The sequence below is a fragment of the Lithobates pipiens genome, unplaced genomic scaffold, assembly GCF_037356315.1.
Source record: "Lithobates pipiens isolate NorthernLeopardFrog02 unplaced genomic scaffold, aLitPip1_a1.2 Scaffold_16, whole genome shotgun sequence".
NCBI lineage: Eukaryota > Metazoa > Chordata > Amphibia > Anura > Ranidae > Lithobates > Lithobates pipiens.
This window is the reverse complement of record NW_027507748.1, coordinates 595,353,575-595,365,754: the sequence shown is the minus strand read 5'-3', so window position 1 is coordinate 595,365,754 and position 12,180 is coordinate 595,353,575. Positions and strand designations below refer to the sequence as shown.

The 12,180-nt window shown below is 46.4% G+C and overlaps 1 protein-coding gene across 1 annotated transcript in view; it reads left to right on the top strand.

Moving 5' to 3' along the window:
- LOC143983850 (hydroperoxide isomerase ALOXE3-like) overlaps positions 1 to 12,180 on the top strand; it is a 170,432-nt gene that overhangs the window by 100,042 nt on the left and 58,210 nt on the right. Inside the window, exons 7-8 of the mRNA XM_077483950.1 lie at positions 6,080 to 6,223; positions 11,387 to 11,590. Coding sequence (XP_077340076.1) covers positions 6,080 to 6,223; positions 11,387 to 11,590 — 348 coding nt within the window. The remainder of the gene's footprint in view (positions 1 to 6,079; positions 6,224 to 11,386; positions 11,591 to 12,180) is intronic.

The following is a 12,180-nucleotide window of genomic DNA, read 5'->3' as shown; positions in this document are numbered from 1 at the left end:
GTTAAGAGACGCCTTCGGGACCTTAACGTTCAATATGGAATGCTATATCCAGCCAGGCTCAGAGTTACGGCCCTGGGTTCAACGCACTTTTTTGATCGCCCCGCGGAGGCAGCACAGTGGCTTGACCAGGAGTACAACGCACTCAAAGCCGCCAAACTTCAAAGATCTCCTCCACGCTAACGGCACTTTCAAACAGGCTGACTGGACTTCCACTTTTACAAGACCGGCAGAAGGCTGAGGTTTGTGGTTCCACTGTAACCCTACTAGAACTACAACATGCCTGCATATGTGAAACCCCGCTTGTCATCTGGGAGAGTCCTCTCTGGGTGTTTCCATGGCCTTCCCCCAGCCCCCAAGTTTCGGATGGGGCCTATTATTCTGCTATCTTTCCCGTGTGTGAGCCCCATGGGCTTTAATACAGAAGATGCTACGGTTTTTTGCTGTTTAACTGTTTTTCTTTTCTTTTTCTTTTTGATTCATTTTTTCTCTCTCAGGATCGCAACGGACGAGGACTATTTTCCGGCCTGTCTGCACCCCTCTGGGCGCCTCTTCCTAGCTGCGACAGCTCCTGTCGGACTTTTTTCTCTCCAGTCTTGGGACATCTCAGGTGATGCGACTTCCCAGTCGCTAGCCGCTGATAAATGTGTGTTAATTGCCTTTTTCCTCCCTGGTGGTCTACGACTGTTATTATGGTTACTCCTACTTGCACTAATGTTTTGTATTTCTGATGGCTAAGATTAGATTTCTTTCTTGGAATGTTAGGGGGCTGGGCAGTCCGGTGAAGAGGCTGGCGGTGCTTAGGCACCTTAAAGATATGAAAGCTGACATTGTGTGTCTGCAGGAGACACATTTTGCTCCTGCTGGTACTCCTAGCCTGGGTTCTAGACAGTATATCCACCAATACCATTCCACATACTCTGCCTATGCAAGAGGAGTGAGTATCCTAATTAGACAGCATGCACGTTTCTCTTGCTCCCAACAGCTTATTGACCCGGGGGGAGGTACATTTTTCTGCTGTGTAAGCTTGCTACTATACAATGCATTATTGCCAATGTTTATATCCCGCCGCCGTATTCGGCAGAGATTCTTAGGCGCCTAGCTGGGTTCATGGCACAGTTCCCTGGCATACCCCTGTTGGCGATGGGTGATTTTAACAACTATGTCAACGGCCTGTGGGATAAGATTCCAACTCCTCCGGTGGTCCCCTCACGCCCTAATGGCGATACTCCATTTGCAGCTCTGTTAGCTGAACTTGGGTTGGTGGATGTCTGGCGGAAAGCCCACCCCCACTCCCGTTTATATTCCTGTTGCTCTCCAGCGTTTGGGAGCTTGTCCAGAATAGACCTGGGACTGGGAAACTCCGCCCTCCTCCCCCTAATTAGAGATTCGGGTTATGGGGTTAGACATGTATCCGACCACTCCTCTTTGTGGATTGAGATGTCCCTACCTACTGACCTCGCACCTAGGAGTTGGAAGCTTAACCCCTTTTGGCTTGCATTATTCCCGCAGCCTGACCCCATTACAAGTGCCCTTAAACTTTTCCTGCAGGACAATTTAGGCTCGGCATCTATAGATGTAGTCTGGGATGCAGCTAAGGCCTTCCTTAGGGGACAATTTATCACTACTATAACTGACATAAAACGGAACACTAAAGCTTGGGAAATGGAGGTCGGTAGAGCACTTAGAGAGTCGGAGCAGGCCTATGTTGACAACCCCTCGGAGGACACTAAGAGGGCTTGGTTGGGGGCGCAATCTATGTCTAGACAAGTAACTTTACAACTGGCAGAAAATAAAAGGTTTTTCCTACAACAAACACACTTTGAGGAGGGTGAATCGACAGGCCATATGCTGGCTCTGCTGGCGAGGGCCCAGGGCTCCGCGCCTATGACTCACTCACTGTGCGATTCGCAGGGAGTGACCCATTCGGACACCCCTGGGATCTTGCGGGTATTTCGATCCTTCTATGCAGACCTGTACTCCTCTAAGGTGCAGCCCGGTGATGGGGAGATTGTGGACTTTTTAAATGGTTGTGATATTCCATGCCTGTCTGCGTCGGACGGAGAGCTGTTGAACGCCCCCTTAACGGAGGAGGAATTGGCTTCTGCACTGGAACACTCTCATAATAACAAAGCTCCGGGGGCGGATGGTCTCCCATCCGAGGTATACAAGCGTTATGCCGGGGTTCTTTTGCCAACCCTTTTGAAAGTGTTTAACAACGCCTTAGAGACGGGGGTCCTACCTGCTTCTATGAATGAAGCAATCATAATTGTACTTCTGAAACCGGGTAAGGTAGCAACATCACCGGACGCATATAGGCCCATCTCCTTGCTCACGACAGACGTTAAACTATTAGCTCGGGTCTTGGCAACGAGATTATCTCTGGAAATACACAAACTGATCCATAGGGATCAATCAGGATTTATTCCCTCACGTTCCACTGCCCTAAATATTCGCCGTTTATTCTTAAACCTACAGGTCCCTGTGGATAACCCCGGTAATCAGGCCATCCTCTCGCTGGACGCGGCTAAGGCCTTTGATAGTGTTGAGTGGCCTTATCTGTGGAAAGTGATGGAGCGGATGGGGCTGGGCAGCACATTTATTAGCTGGGTCCGACTGTTATATGCCAAGCCTACGGCTAGAATCAGGGCTAACGCGGAGCTCTCCGATCCATTCGTGCTGTACAGAGGCACGAGACAGGGGTGCCCTCTGTCGCCCCTGCTCTTTGCCATGGCGCTTGAACCACTTGCAGCCAGAATAAGATCGGCTCAGGATATTGTGGGTTTCTGCAGGCCCACTGGAATGGATGTGGTATCGCTCTACGCTGATGACACGCTTATATACCTGGGGGACACCCAGGGCTCCCTTACGGCCACCATGAACCTGATTACCCTATTTGGTACATTGTCAGGTTTTAAGATTAACTGGGACAAATCTGTACTGATGCCCTTGTCCCCTCTAACGGCTCCCTTACCCCCTTGTGCAAACATGATCCAGACGGTTACATCCTTTAAGTATCTGGGGGTGCAGATATCCCCCGAGGTGACGGAATATGCCAAACTGAATCTTATGCCATTGTTACTTAAGTTCAGGGATAAATGTAAGATCTGGTGTAAACTACCGTTATCGGTGGTGGGCAGGGTAAACCTCATTAAAATGGTGTGGGCCCCGCAGTTGCTCTATATTTGTCATAACTCCCCGACCTGGATCCCGAAACGTTGGTTCGATAAAATTGACTCTCAGTTTAGGGAATTAATATGGTGTAGAAAGACGGCCAGACTTAGTTTACTTACCTTGCAATATAATAAGGACGAAGGGGGGTTGGCACTTCCACACGCTAGGATGTATTTTTTTGCTTCGCAGCTCCAGCACCTGGGTGGGTGGGGGTTGGATGACCCATTGGACCCGATCCGAAGGATACTGGCTGACACGGTCGCCTCGGACATAGCATTGTCTAGATTGGAGGCAGGCTTCCCTCATATGGACAGGGGTTCCCCGACTATTATACTGCTGAATACCCTGTGGTCTCATGTTAAAAAACTGCTACGAATACGTGGCTTCCTTGCCCTCACCCCTATTTGGCGGAACGCTAATTATGGTGAACTTTTTAAGCTCAAGGGATTTGGTAACTGGAGTAGGAGTGGTCTTCAGTATCTTTCGCAACTGTATAGTGGACGGGTACTGAAGTCCTTTATGGAAATACAAGCGGAGTTTGACATCCCTCGTAGGGATTTTTTTAAATATTTACAGTTACGTCATGCGCTGCAGACACAGGCACGGAGTGTGCAGCTCTCCCTAACAGACCATCCTGTGGTGCAGGGGATATTTATGCAGATTGACCGTAAAGGCATGATCTCTAGGGGGTATGCTATGCTTCTTGACGCGGTGCAGGACCCGACACGTCTTCCATGTCGGCAGAGATGGGAGGCGGACCTGGGGCCCGTGGACGCGGAGACCTGGAACCTTTGCTTGTCCTCCGCTCCGTTGGTGTCGGTATCGGCCTCCCATAGGCTCTCCCACCTATATTTACTACATAGGACCTATAGAACTCCAGTTAAACTGCACAGTTGGGGTGTTAGAGGGTCTCCCCTTTGCCCTAAATGTATGCGGGACCATGGGGATCTTATGCACATGTTCTGGAGGTGCCCGAAACTAAAACGATATTGGGCGGGAATTTTTGACACTATATCCTCAGTGTTCTCTGTTGGTATTCCGCGGTGTCCGTTGGTCTGCCTGTTGGGTGCCCTCGATGAGGAATCATTGACGCCCTCGGCCCATACAGCCATTATCAGGTTACTATATGTAGCTAGGAAATTGATAGCGAGATTATGGATGACCCACAGGGTTCCCACCAGGCAGCAATGGATAGAACAGGTGAACCAGATGCTGATCAGAGAAAAGATAACATACCAACACAGAAACGCACCGCACAAATTTAATGCCATGTGGGGGGGGTGGCTTGAGGTCCCGGGACTAGCTCCCCACCAACTTATACAGGACAGACTTTTACAGGGTTAACTGAAGGTCCTAGGACCGGTATATGGAGGTACATAAATGGTCATGTTTCCAGGATGGGTCTAACTCTATGTCTCTCCCTTATCCGGTAATTGTACGGGGTGTAGGGAGACACCAGTGGGACTGTGTGATGGGCTGTGGGCCGTAGTATATATGTAAGGTACCTATGCGGCTGTTTCCTGGTGCGGAGTGGTCTATGAGAGAACGTTACTTTTGTTTTTACTTTTGGTTCCTTCTTCTTACCTCCTTTCTTCTTTATTTTTTGGTTTTATTGATATTTTCCATGTCTCAACAGTTTTCAAACCGAACCTATTTGTATTTTTATATTTCCTGTATACTTTTGGATGTAAAAACCAATGCTATTGTAAGACTGTACTTTACTCCTATGTTTGGTTTGTACCATAAGTGTTTTACAATAAAAACTTATTTGATTTAAAAAAAAAAAAGTGGAAACTGTTCTGTGGTCAGATGTATCGAATTTTGACATTTATTTTGGTAACCATGGGTGCTGCGTCTAGCAGACTAAAGAGGAGAGGGACCTTTCAGTTTGTTATCGGCACTATGTTCAAAACCTGCATCCCTGATGGTATGGGGTTTCATTAGTGCGTATGGAATGGACAGCTTGCACATCTGGAAAGGCACCATCAATGCTGAAAGATATATCTAGGTTTTAGAGCAGCATATGCTCCCATCTAGATTATGTCTTTATCAGGGAAGACCTTGCATATTCCAGCAGGACAATGCTAATCTGCATAATGCATCTATGACAGCAGCATTACTTCATAATAGAAGAGTCTTCTCTCAACTCTCTCTTAATTGGCCTGCCTGCAGCCCAGACCTTTCACTAATTGAAAATAGTTGACGCATCTTAAAGGGAAAAATTTGACAAAGAAGACCGAGGACTGTTGGCCAGTTAGAATCCTATATCATATTATCAGGCAAGAATGGGACAATATTCCTCTTGCAAAACTGAGTGTTGTTATAAGAAGAGGGTGTGTTACTCTGTGGTAAGCATGGCCCTGTCACAACTTTTTTAAAACATGTTGCTGCCATCAATTTTAAAATTGCCTTATTTTTTTCTTAAAATGGTACATTTTCTCAGGTTAAACATTTGATATGCTTTCTATTTTCTATTGTGAATAAAATATGGGTTTATGAGATTTGCAAACTATTGCATTCTGTTTTTATGTAGATTTTACACAGCATTAAAAAAACTTTTTTGGAATTGGGGTTGTAAAACGATCTAGTATAGTGTATGTGCGGCCAACACTTACGTTTTGGATACAGTAGAGTTGAAACCCTTGTCTGTTTACTTTTTGCTGCATCCCAATAGGATGATTTCCTCAGACACAAGAAGTGAAAGGAAATCTGAAACTTCATAGAGGTTCTAATCCATGTGTATACTTCTATCCAAAATAACCATAATGTTTTGTCTTTACATAGACTTTAAGTTAGCTCAGTGGTTTGGTCCTATGCAACAAAATAAACATTTGCTTATGTGCACACATAGACTAAATGAATTAATTTATTTCATTGCTGATCAGATTTTGTAATTGTTACCTTTCAGAATGGTCACATTTTCCTGGCAGATTATGAGGTTTTCCAGGGTGTTCCTGCTAATACTATCAATGGAAAGCCTCAATACTGTGCAGCCCCTATGTGTCTACTGTGGAAGAATCCTCAGGATCAGCTTGTCCCAATTGCCATCCAGGTATTTTCACTTATGTATTTATGGTTGTAGCACCCTTCTACGTAGACTGTGAGGTCAATTTAGTATGAGGCTTCTGCTGTAGCCATGGGGGGCAGATTTTAGTTTGGTCCGCTCAATACAATACAGGCTTGAAGTTTGATTACCTCCCCATGTGTCTAGGAGAAGCTTCTGAGGATTAGGGCAGGAGGATGCAAATACCTTGCCTAAATATTTAGTAGGGCCTATCCAAACCCTGGGGAGCTATATCCAGATGGTGGATAGGTTCCTGTTAAGTAGGCTGAAGTCCAGAGGAAAGGGTTCTTTCCCCTGTGAGGAAATAGATCCGTTTGCCCTGGAGCACTCCTGGGCTGGATGCTGGACTTCTCATTTGGGTAGTCATGCCCATGGACTGTGTACGCTTTGGGACCCTGTGAGTAAAACCTCCTCACTAGAGCTAGAGTTTTCTTGGCCTCAGGCACTGGAACTTGGACTACCTCAGTCTTCCACTATTTGTGCTACTTTTTTGGTGTCTGGTTCTCAGCTGTGCACATATAGACTGCCTTATGTGATAATCATTGCCATGAGAATTACTAGTGCTACTATCAAGATAGAAGTCTCCTCCATTAGAAATCTGCTTCGTTTTGGGGTATCTTGCATTACTTCCAGACTGGTGCTGATGGGGGGGGTTCATCAGAAGGACTGAGGAGCTAGATGGTCTCCTGGAGGAAGTCCAAAGGAAGCGGGTCACCAAAAACATGCTACCAAGAACCTTGAGAGCAGTAAGAGACTGCACCTTAACGTGGCCTACAGTGAGCGCAGGTTGGATCTGTTCCCCTTCGTGCACTCGTCCACATGTGTGGCACAAAATGAGGCCCATAACGAATTGAACTCGAGAGCCCCTGATACTTGTGCCTTTGCCCAACTCTCCAGATTTCAGAGAGCCTGCAAAAGAAGTTAGATGGGTTGGAATACCCTTATGTGCCTAAGGCTATCGTGGAGGACATAGAGAGAAAGAGAACAAAGTAGTATCGGGAGGACCTCTAAAATGACCTCTGTGTTCCCAAACCTTTTAGGAACTACAGTTACCCTGCCTATTGGATAAGGTCCCTGAACATTAAGGCTAGCAGGAGTTTAGGCTGTCTTATTCGGAAAAATAGCGAATTCAAAAGTGCACAAGTACCGCATGTAGCAGTACCCTCATGAGGGCTGCTAAGTATAGTAGTCCATCTGTCACCCTGCCCAGCCCGGCACACACTTTTTACACTCCTCAGAGACAATAAAGCAGTTCAGGAAAGTGATCAGAACATTGCAATTTGCATACATCCGGTATATACATCACTCCATTTCTCCTCCTGCACATCGCTTCCTCTTTTCTATCACTCCATACACCTCTTGCACATTGCTTCCTCTCTACCGAGTATCACTCCATACTCCTCCTGCACATTGATTCTTCTCTTCTCCTTTTCAGGACCAGATAGCACTGATTTGGTAGGCCTGACACTGGCTCAGTCAGGCCCAAAGTAGAAGCCCTTTGCAGACAAGGCCTGCAGGCCCCTTTTAGTGTAACAACAAAAATAAGATAGTTCTTTAGTGCTAGTTGGCCACATGGCTACTGAGTCCAGTACCACATCTTCAGGCCCTGCCAGCCCTCCTTGCTGCCGATGCCTCTCTCCACTTCCCATGTTTCCACAGTTTTCTCACCTAGTTCTGCACCCATCTCAGACTGCAATCTCTCAGTCATCTCAGGCGGGCCTCCCCAGTCCACTCTTCTGGTTCTACACTCATCTCAGACTGCTCTCTAGCAGTCCTCTCAGGCATGTCTCCTCAGTCCTCTCAACTGTGATTCACTCACCAGCCCTCTTGGCTGCGACCTGTTGTTCCTCCTTGAAAACTTGCCTGGCAGTGCCTTCTCTCCCTGTCCTCTCCTTGCTCCTCTTGGCCAGGACACCTCTGTGTGTTGTAGGAGGGTCCCGTTCGTACCCATACCCAGGCCCAAGGTCAACCCCCCCCCCCGACTGGGGAGCTCCTTCCAAGGCCACCAGCAGCCTAGCCCTCCATCTCCAACTTTCTCTCGAACAACTCCACCCCAGCTGGGCTGACCCTGGGTATTTAAGGAGGCCTGCCCCCTGCCAATCCAAGTTGGGGATTGGTCAGGGCTCCTTAGAACACCCCCAGGTGGTCTCACCTCCCTTCCAGCCCCGCTTTCTAGAAAACACTGGAACCTTTTAGAAAGAAGTAGGAGGTCCTAGTGATACCATCTGTGAATCACCCAGCACTACCCTGGGGCACTCCCAGTCCAGGTCAACTTGGTGCTGTATGTGGTTTGTTTTCAAATTCTACATTGTTCGAGTAACCCTTTACTATGGTGGAATGCCACATATAAAAATGGTCATACTGTTGTTACCTTCTCTCACCCTTGTTCATCGCTAGATACTTTGCTCTTGTTTAAGAGCTCTTTTTCATGTTACAGCCTATGTAAATTGAGCACAGGGCTTCTGCTGTAGCCAAAGGAGCGAGAATTGTTTAGTTTGGTCTGCTCAAGACTCCACAGGCTGAGAGTTTGATTACCTACCCCTGACTCTAGAAGAAGCTTCTGAACATTAGGACAGGAGGATGCAAATGCAGTGCCTGAATATTTAGGAGGGGCTAGTCAATCCCTGGGGAGGTGTGCCCATATAGTGGAGGGGTTCCTGTTAAATAGGATTACAGCCTTGCGTTAAAACCGTTTTTTCAGTATACTTGACATTGTGTTGCACATTGTGTTGACAAATGTTGCACACTGCATACATTTCTCCTATGCAAATGGTTTTGTGGGAATCTGTTGCATAGCTTTTTTTAAGTAGCTGCCAATAATAATTCATTGACTTTTAATTAGCAGCAGCATTGTCAGCCTGTTGTGTACATTCCTTCAATTGGCAACTGAAATACCTATTTGCTAGACCTGATAGGCAGCCCAATGGCCAACTGCAGGAGTGCACACTGCAGGCTGACAACGCTACTGCTGATTATGAAACAGTGGCTAAGCCTTTACCAGCCTACAATATAAAGTGCTGTTACTAACTTGATCTCAATGTAGGGGTGTCTGCAACAAATTCACAAAAAAAAGAATACTTTGTATAGTGAAACTCGAAGCCAAACATATTAAAATAGATTTTGGGCTTACATAAAATTTAATACATCCTTTTTTCACATGTCTTTTTTAATGAAACTCAGCCTCTCCCAGTCTCTCTACAGCGTAGTTCATTGAAGGGTGGCAGAGCCTGCTCAAGGAGCCAATAAGTTGTGGGGTAGTGAAAGGAGCATGCTGATAGGAGGAAAGAAGTGTGGGACAGAGAGATGAGCTCAAAAGTGTGCTGCTACTCCTTCCACTGTCCAGTCACAAGGTGGGGTAGGGAGGAAACCTGTAAGTGAAAGATCAGATCCTTTTCCCATCCTTTCCAGAAAGGACTTCAACTGCTAAGAGCTTAATCATGTAGCAATTTAGCCCTTTGCAGGTGAAACGCATTAGAGGGGTGTGCCTGATGGGTGGGAGACTGAGCCGAAACATTATGATGGATTCCTATCAGTTTGGCTTACATCGGCTTTGTGCAGTATTTGCTATTCATTTTGGGGTCAAGTCCTTTTCCTATTTTGCTTTACAGGGTTACTGAGTCCAGGCATTTGGGATTGACAGAAGTATGATGGTGTTAAAGAGGAAGTAAACCCAGATGAGTTTACTTCCTCTTTCATTACCTGCAAAGGTAAAGCATAATGGACTACTATGCATCGCATAGTAGCCCATTATGTGTCACTTACCTGACACAGGAGCCAGCGAAGTCACCGCTGTCCCCTGTAGTCCGCCGCATCTATCTTCTCGGTGGGTCTCGCAGCTCCGCCGCTGTCATTCGGCGAAGCCGCGATGACGTCACTCCCGCTCATGCGCACGGGAGCCGAGACGCGCGGCATTGCGTGGCATCTTCGTTATCGAGGATGCCACGCTCAGTGCGCCTGCGCGCCGCTGTCTACGGCGCATGCGCCGTAGACAGCGGTGCCCGTCTTCGGGCAAATATCTCCTAAACCGCATAGGTTTGGGAGATATTTCTTGGACCTACAGGTAAGCCTTAATCTAGGCTTACCTGTAGGTCAAAGTGGTTTGTAAGGGTTTACAACCACTTTAATAATGGTGAGGATTCTTTTTAGGGATCCTGTGCACATTTGTCCACATCTAAATCTGTGTAGGGGTTTCTGACCTGTGTTGTTGGATAGCTCTGTTCTGGAGTCCTCCATTCCCAAGGGTGCTCTATTCCAGGCCCCTGCTTTACAGAGTCTGATGTGTTCCAGGCTCCCCTTTTCCCAGGCTGCTCTCTTCCACTCCCCCCTTAACCAAGGCTGTTCTGTTCTGGGCTGCTCTTTTTCTCAGTCTGCTCTGCTCTAGACTCATGGCTTATCTACCTTTTACCCAAGTTACTCTGTTTCAAGATTCCACTCTCCTCACATTTTTTTGTTCCATACTTCCCTTCTTCCTAGGCCAGACTGCGCATTAAAAGGAAGTAAACCCTGATGAGTTTACTTTCTCTTTGATTCCCTGCAAAGGTAAAGCATAATGGACTACTATGCATTGCATAGTAGTCCATTATGTATCACTTACCTGACACAGGAGCCACTGATGTCACCGCTGTCCCCTGTAGTCCGGAGCGTCCATCTTCTTGGTGAGTCTTGCTGCTCCGCCGCTGTCATTTAGCGAAGCCGTCACTCCCGCGCATTCGCACGGGAGCCGCCACTCGCGGCATATCGCCGTTGACAGCGGCGCGCTCAGTGCGCCTGCGCGCCGCTGTCTACGGCGCATGCACCGTAGACAGCAGTGCCTGTCTTTCGGCAAATATCTCCTAAACCATGTAGGTTTAGGAGATATTTCTTGGGCCTACAGGTAAGCCTTAATCTTGGCTTACCTGTAGGTCAAAGTTGGTTGTAAGGGTTTACAACCACTTTAAATTACACTAGCATGCTTTGCAAGCACTTAAGGAAAAGCAGTATGAATGAACTTTGTTAAATAAAACAAGTTTTCAGTTTGTGATGCTTGGACCATTATATGACATTAAATGCAATATAATGGTAAATAAAACAAGATCAAAACAATAAAATACAATACTTTTGGTTAAATGTCATGGCCAATAAATAAATCCCATGATCTTTTTTGTATTCCAGATATCTCAGATCCCCGGAAAAATGTTTCCAATATTCCTGCCCAGTGACTCGGAATATGATTGGTTATTGGCCAAGATCTGGGTGCGTAGTGCTGACTTTCAGTTACATGAAGTTGACACTCACCTTCTCCGTACACATCTCCTAGCCGAGGTCTTCTCAATTGCAACTACCAGGCAACTTCCAATGGGGCACCCAGTGTATAAGGTGAGTAAAGAGTCTGAAATTATTATATTATATGGAGACTGACTGGATATTTTGCTGTTCCCTAGGAGAATTGCCAGCAAATGAGTAATTTCTATTAAAATTACATGAGGCAGATCATCTCAATGGGTGCAGACATTTTGGTAAAGGTTTATAGGTTCCAATAATTTTTTGAATTGTGCATAGGTAAAACAGATTTGTTTAGGTTTAGGTCAATAGCACTATTTGCAGTGATTACAAATATACAGTATATTCATCACCGTGTTTTGCTAAAGTTTAAGGTCAATGTTAAGGTTTAAAGTAATACTACAGTGATTGTAGTGCTGAACCCCTGAAGGAGCCCCTGGATCCATTTGGTCCCGTTTCTCAGTCCACAACTCTGTGAACAACACCACACACTCTGACACACCTGGGTGGGCAGGGAATGCAGGGCCATCTTTAATATTGAATGAACCCTGGGCAAAAAAAAATGTGGTCCCCCCCATCCCGCTTCGCTCTCCACCTGCTTTGAGACATACAATAAAAAGCAGCTAGACTCAAAATCAGTTTACTGAATCAGATCAGACAGTGATTGTGATTGGTTGGCAGAGGTT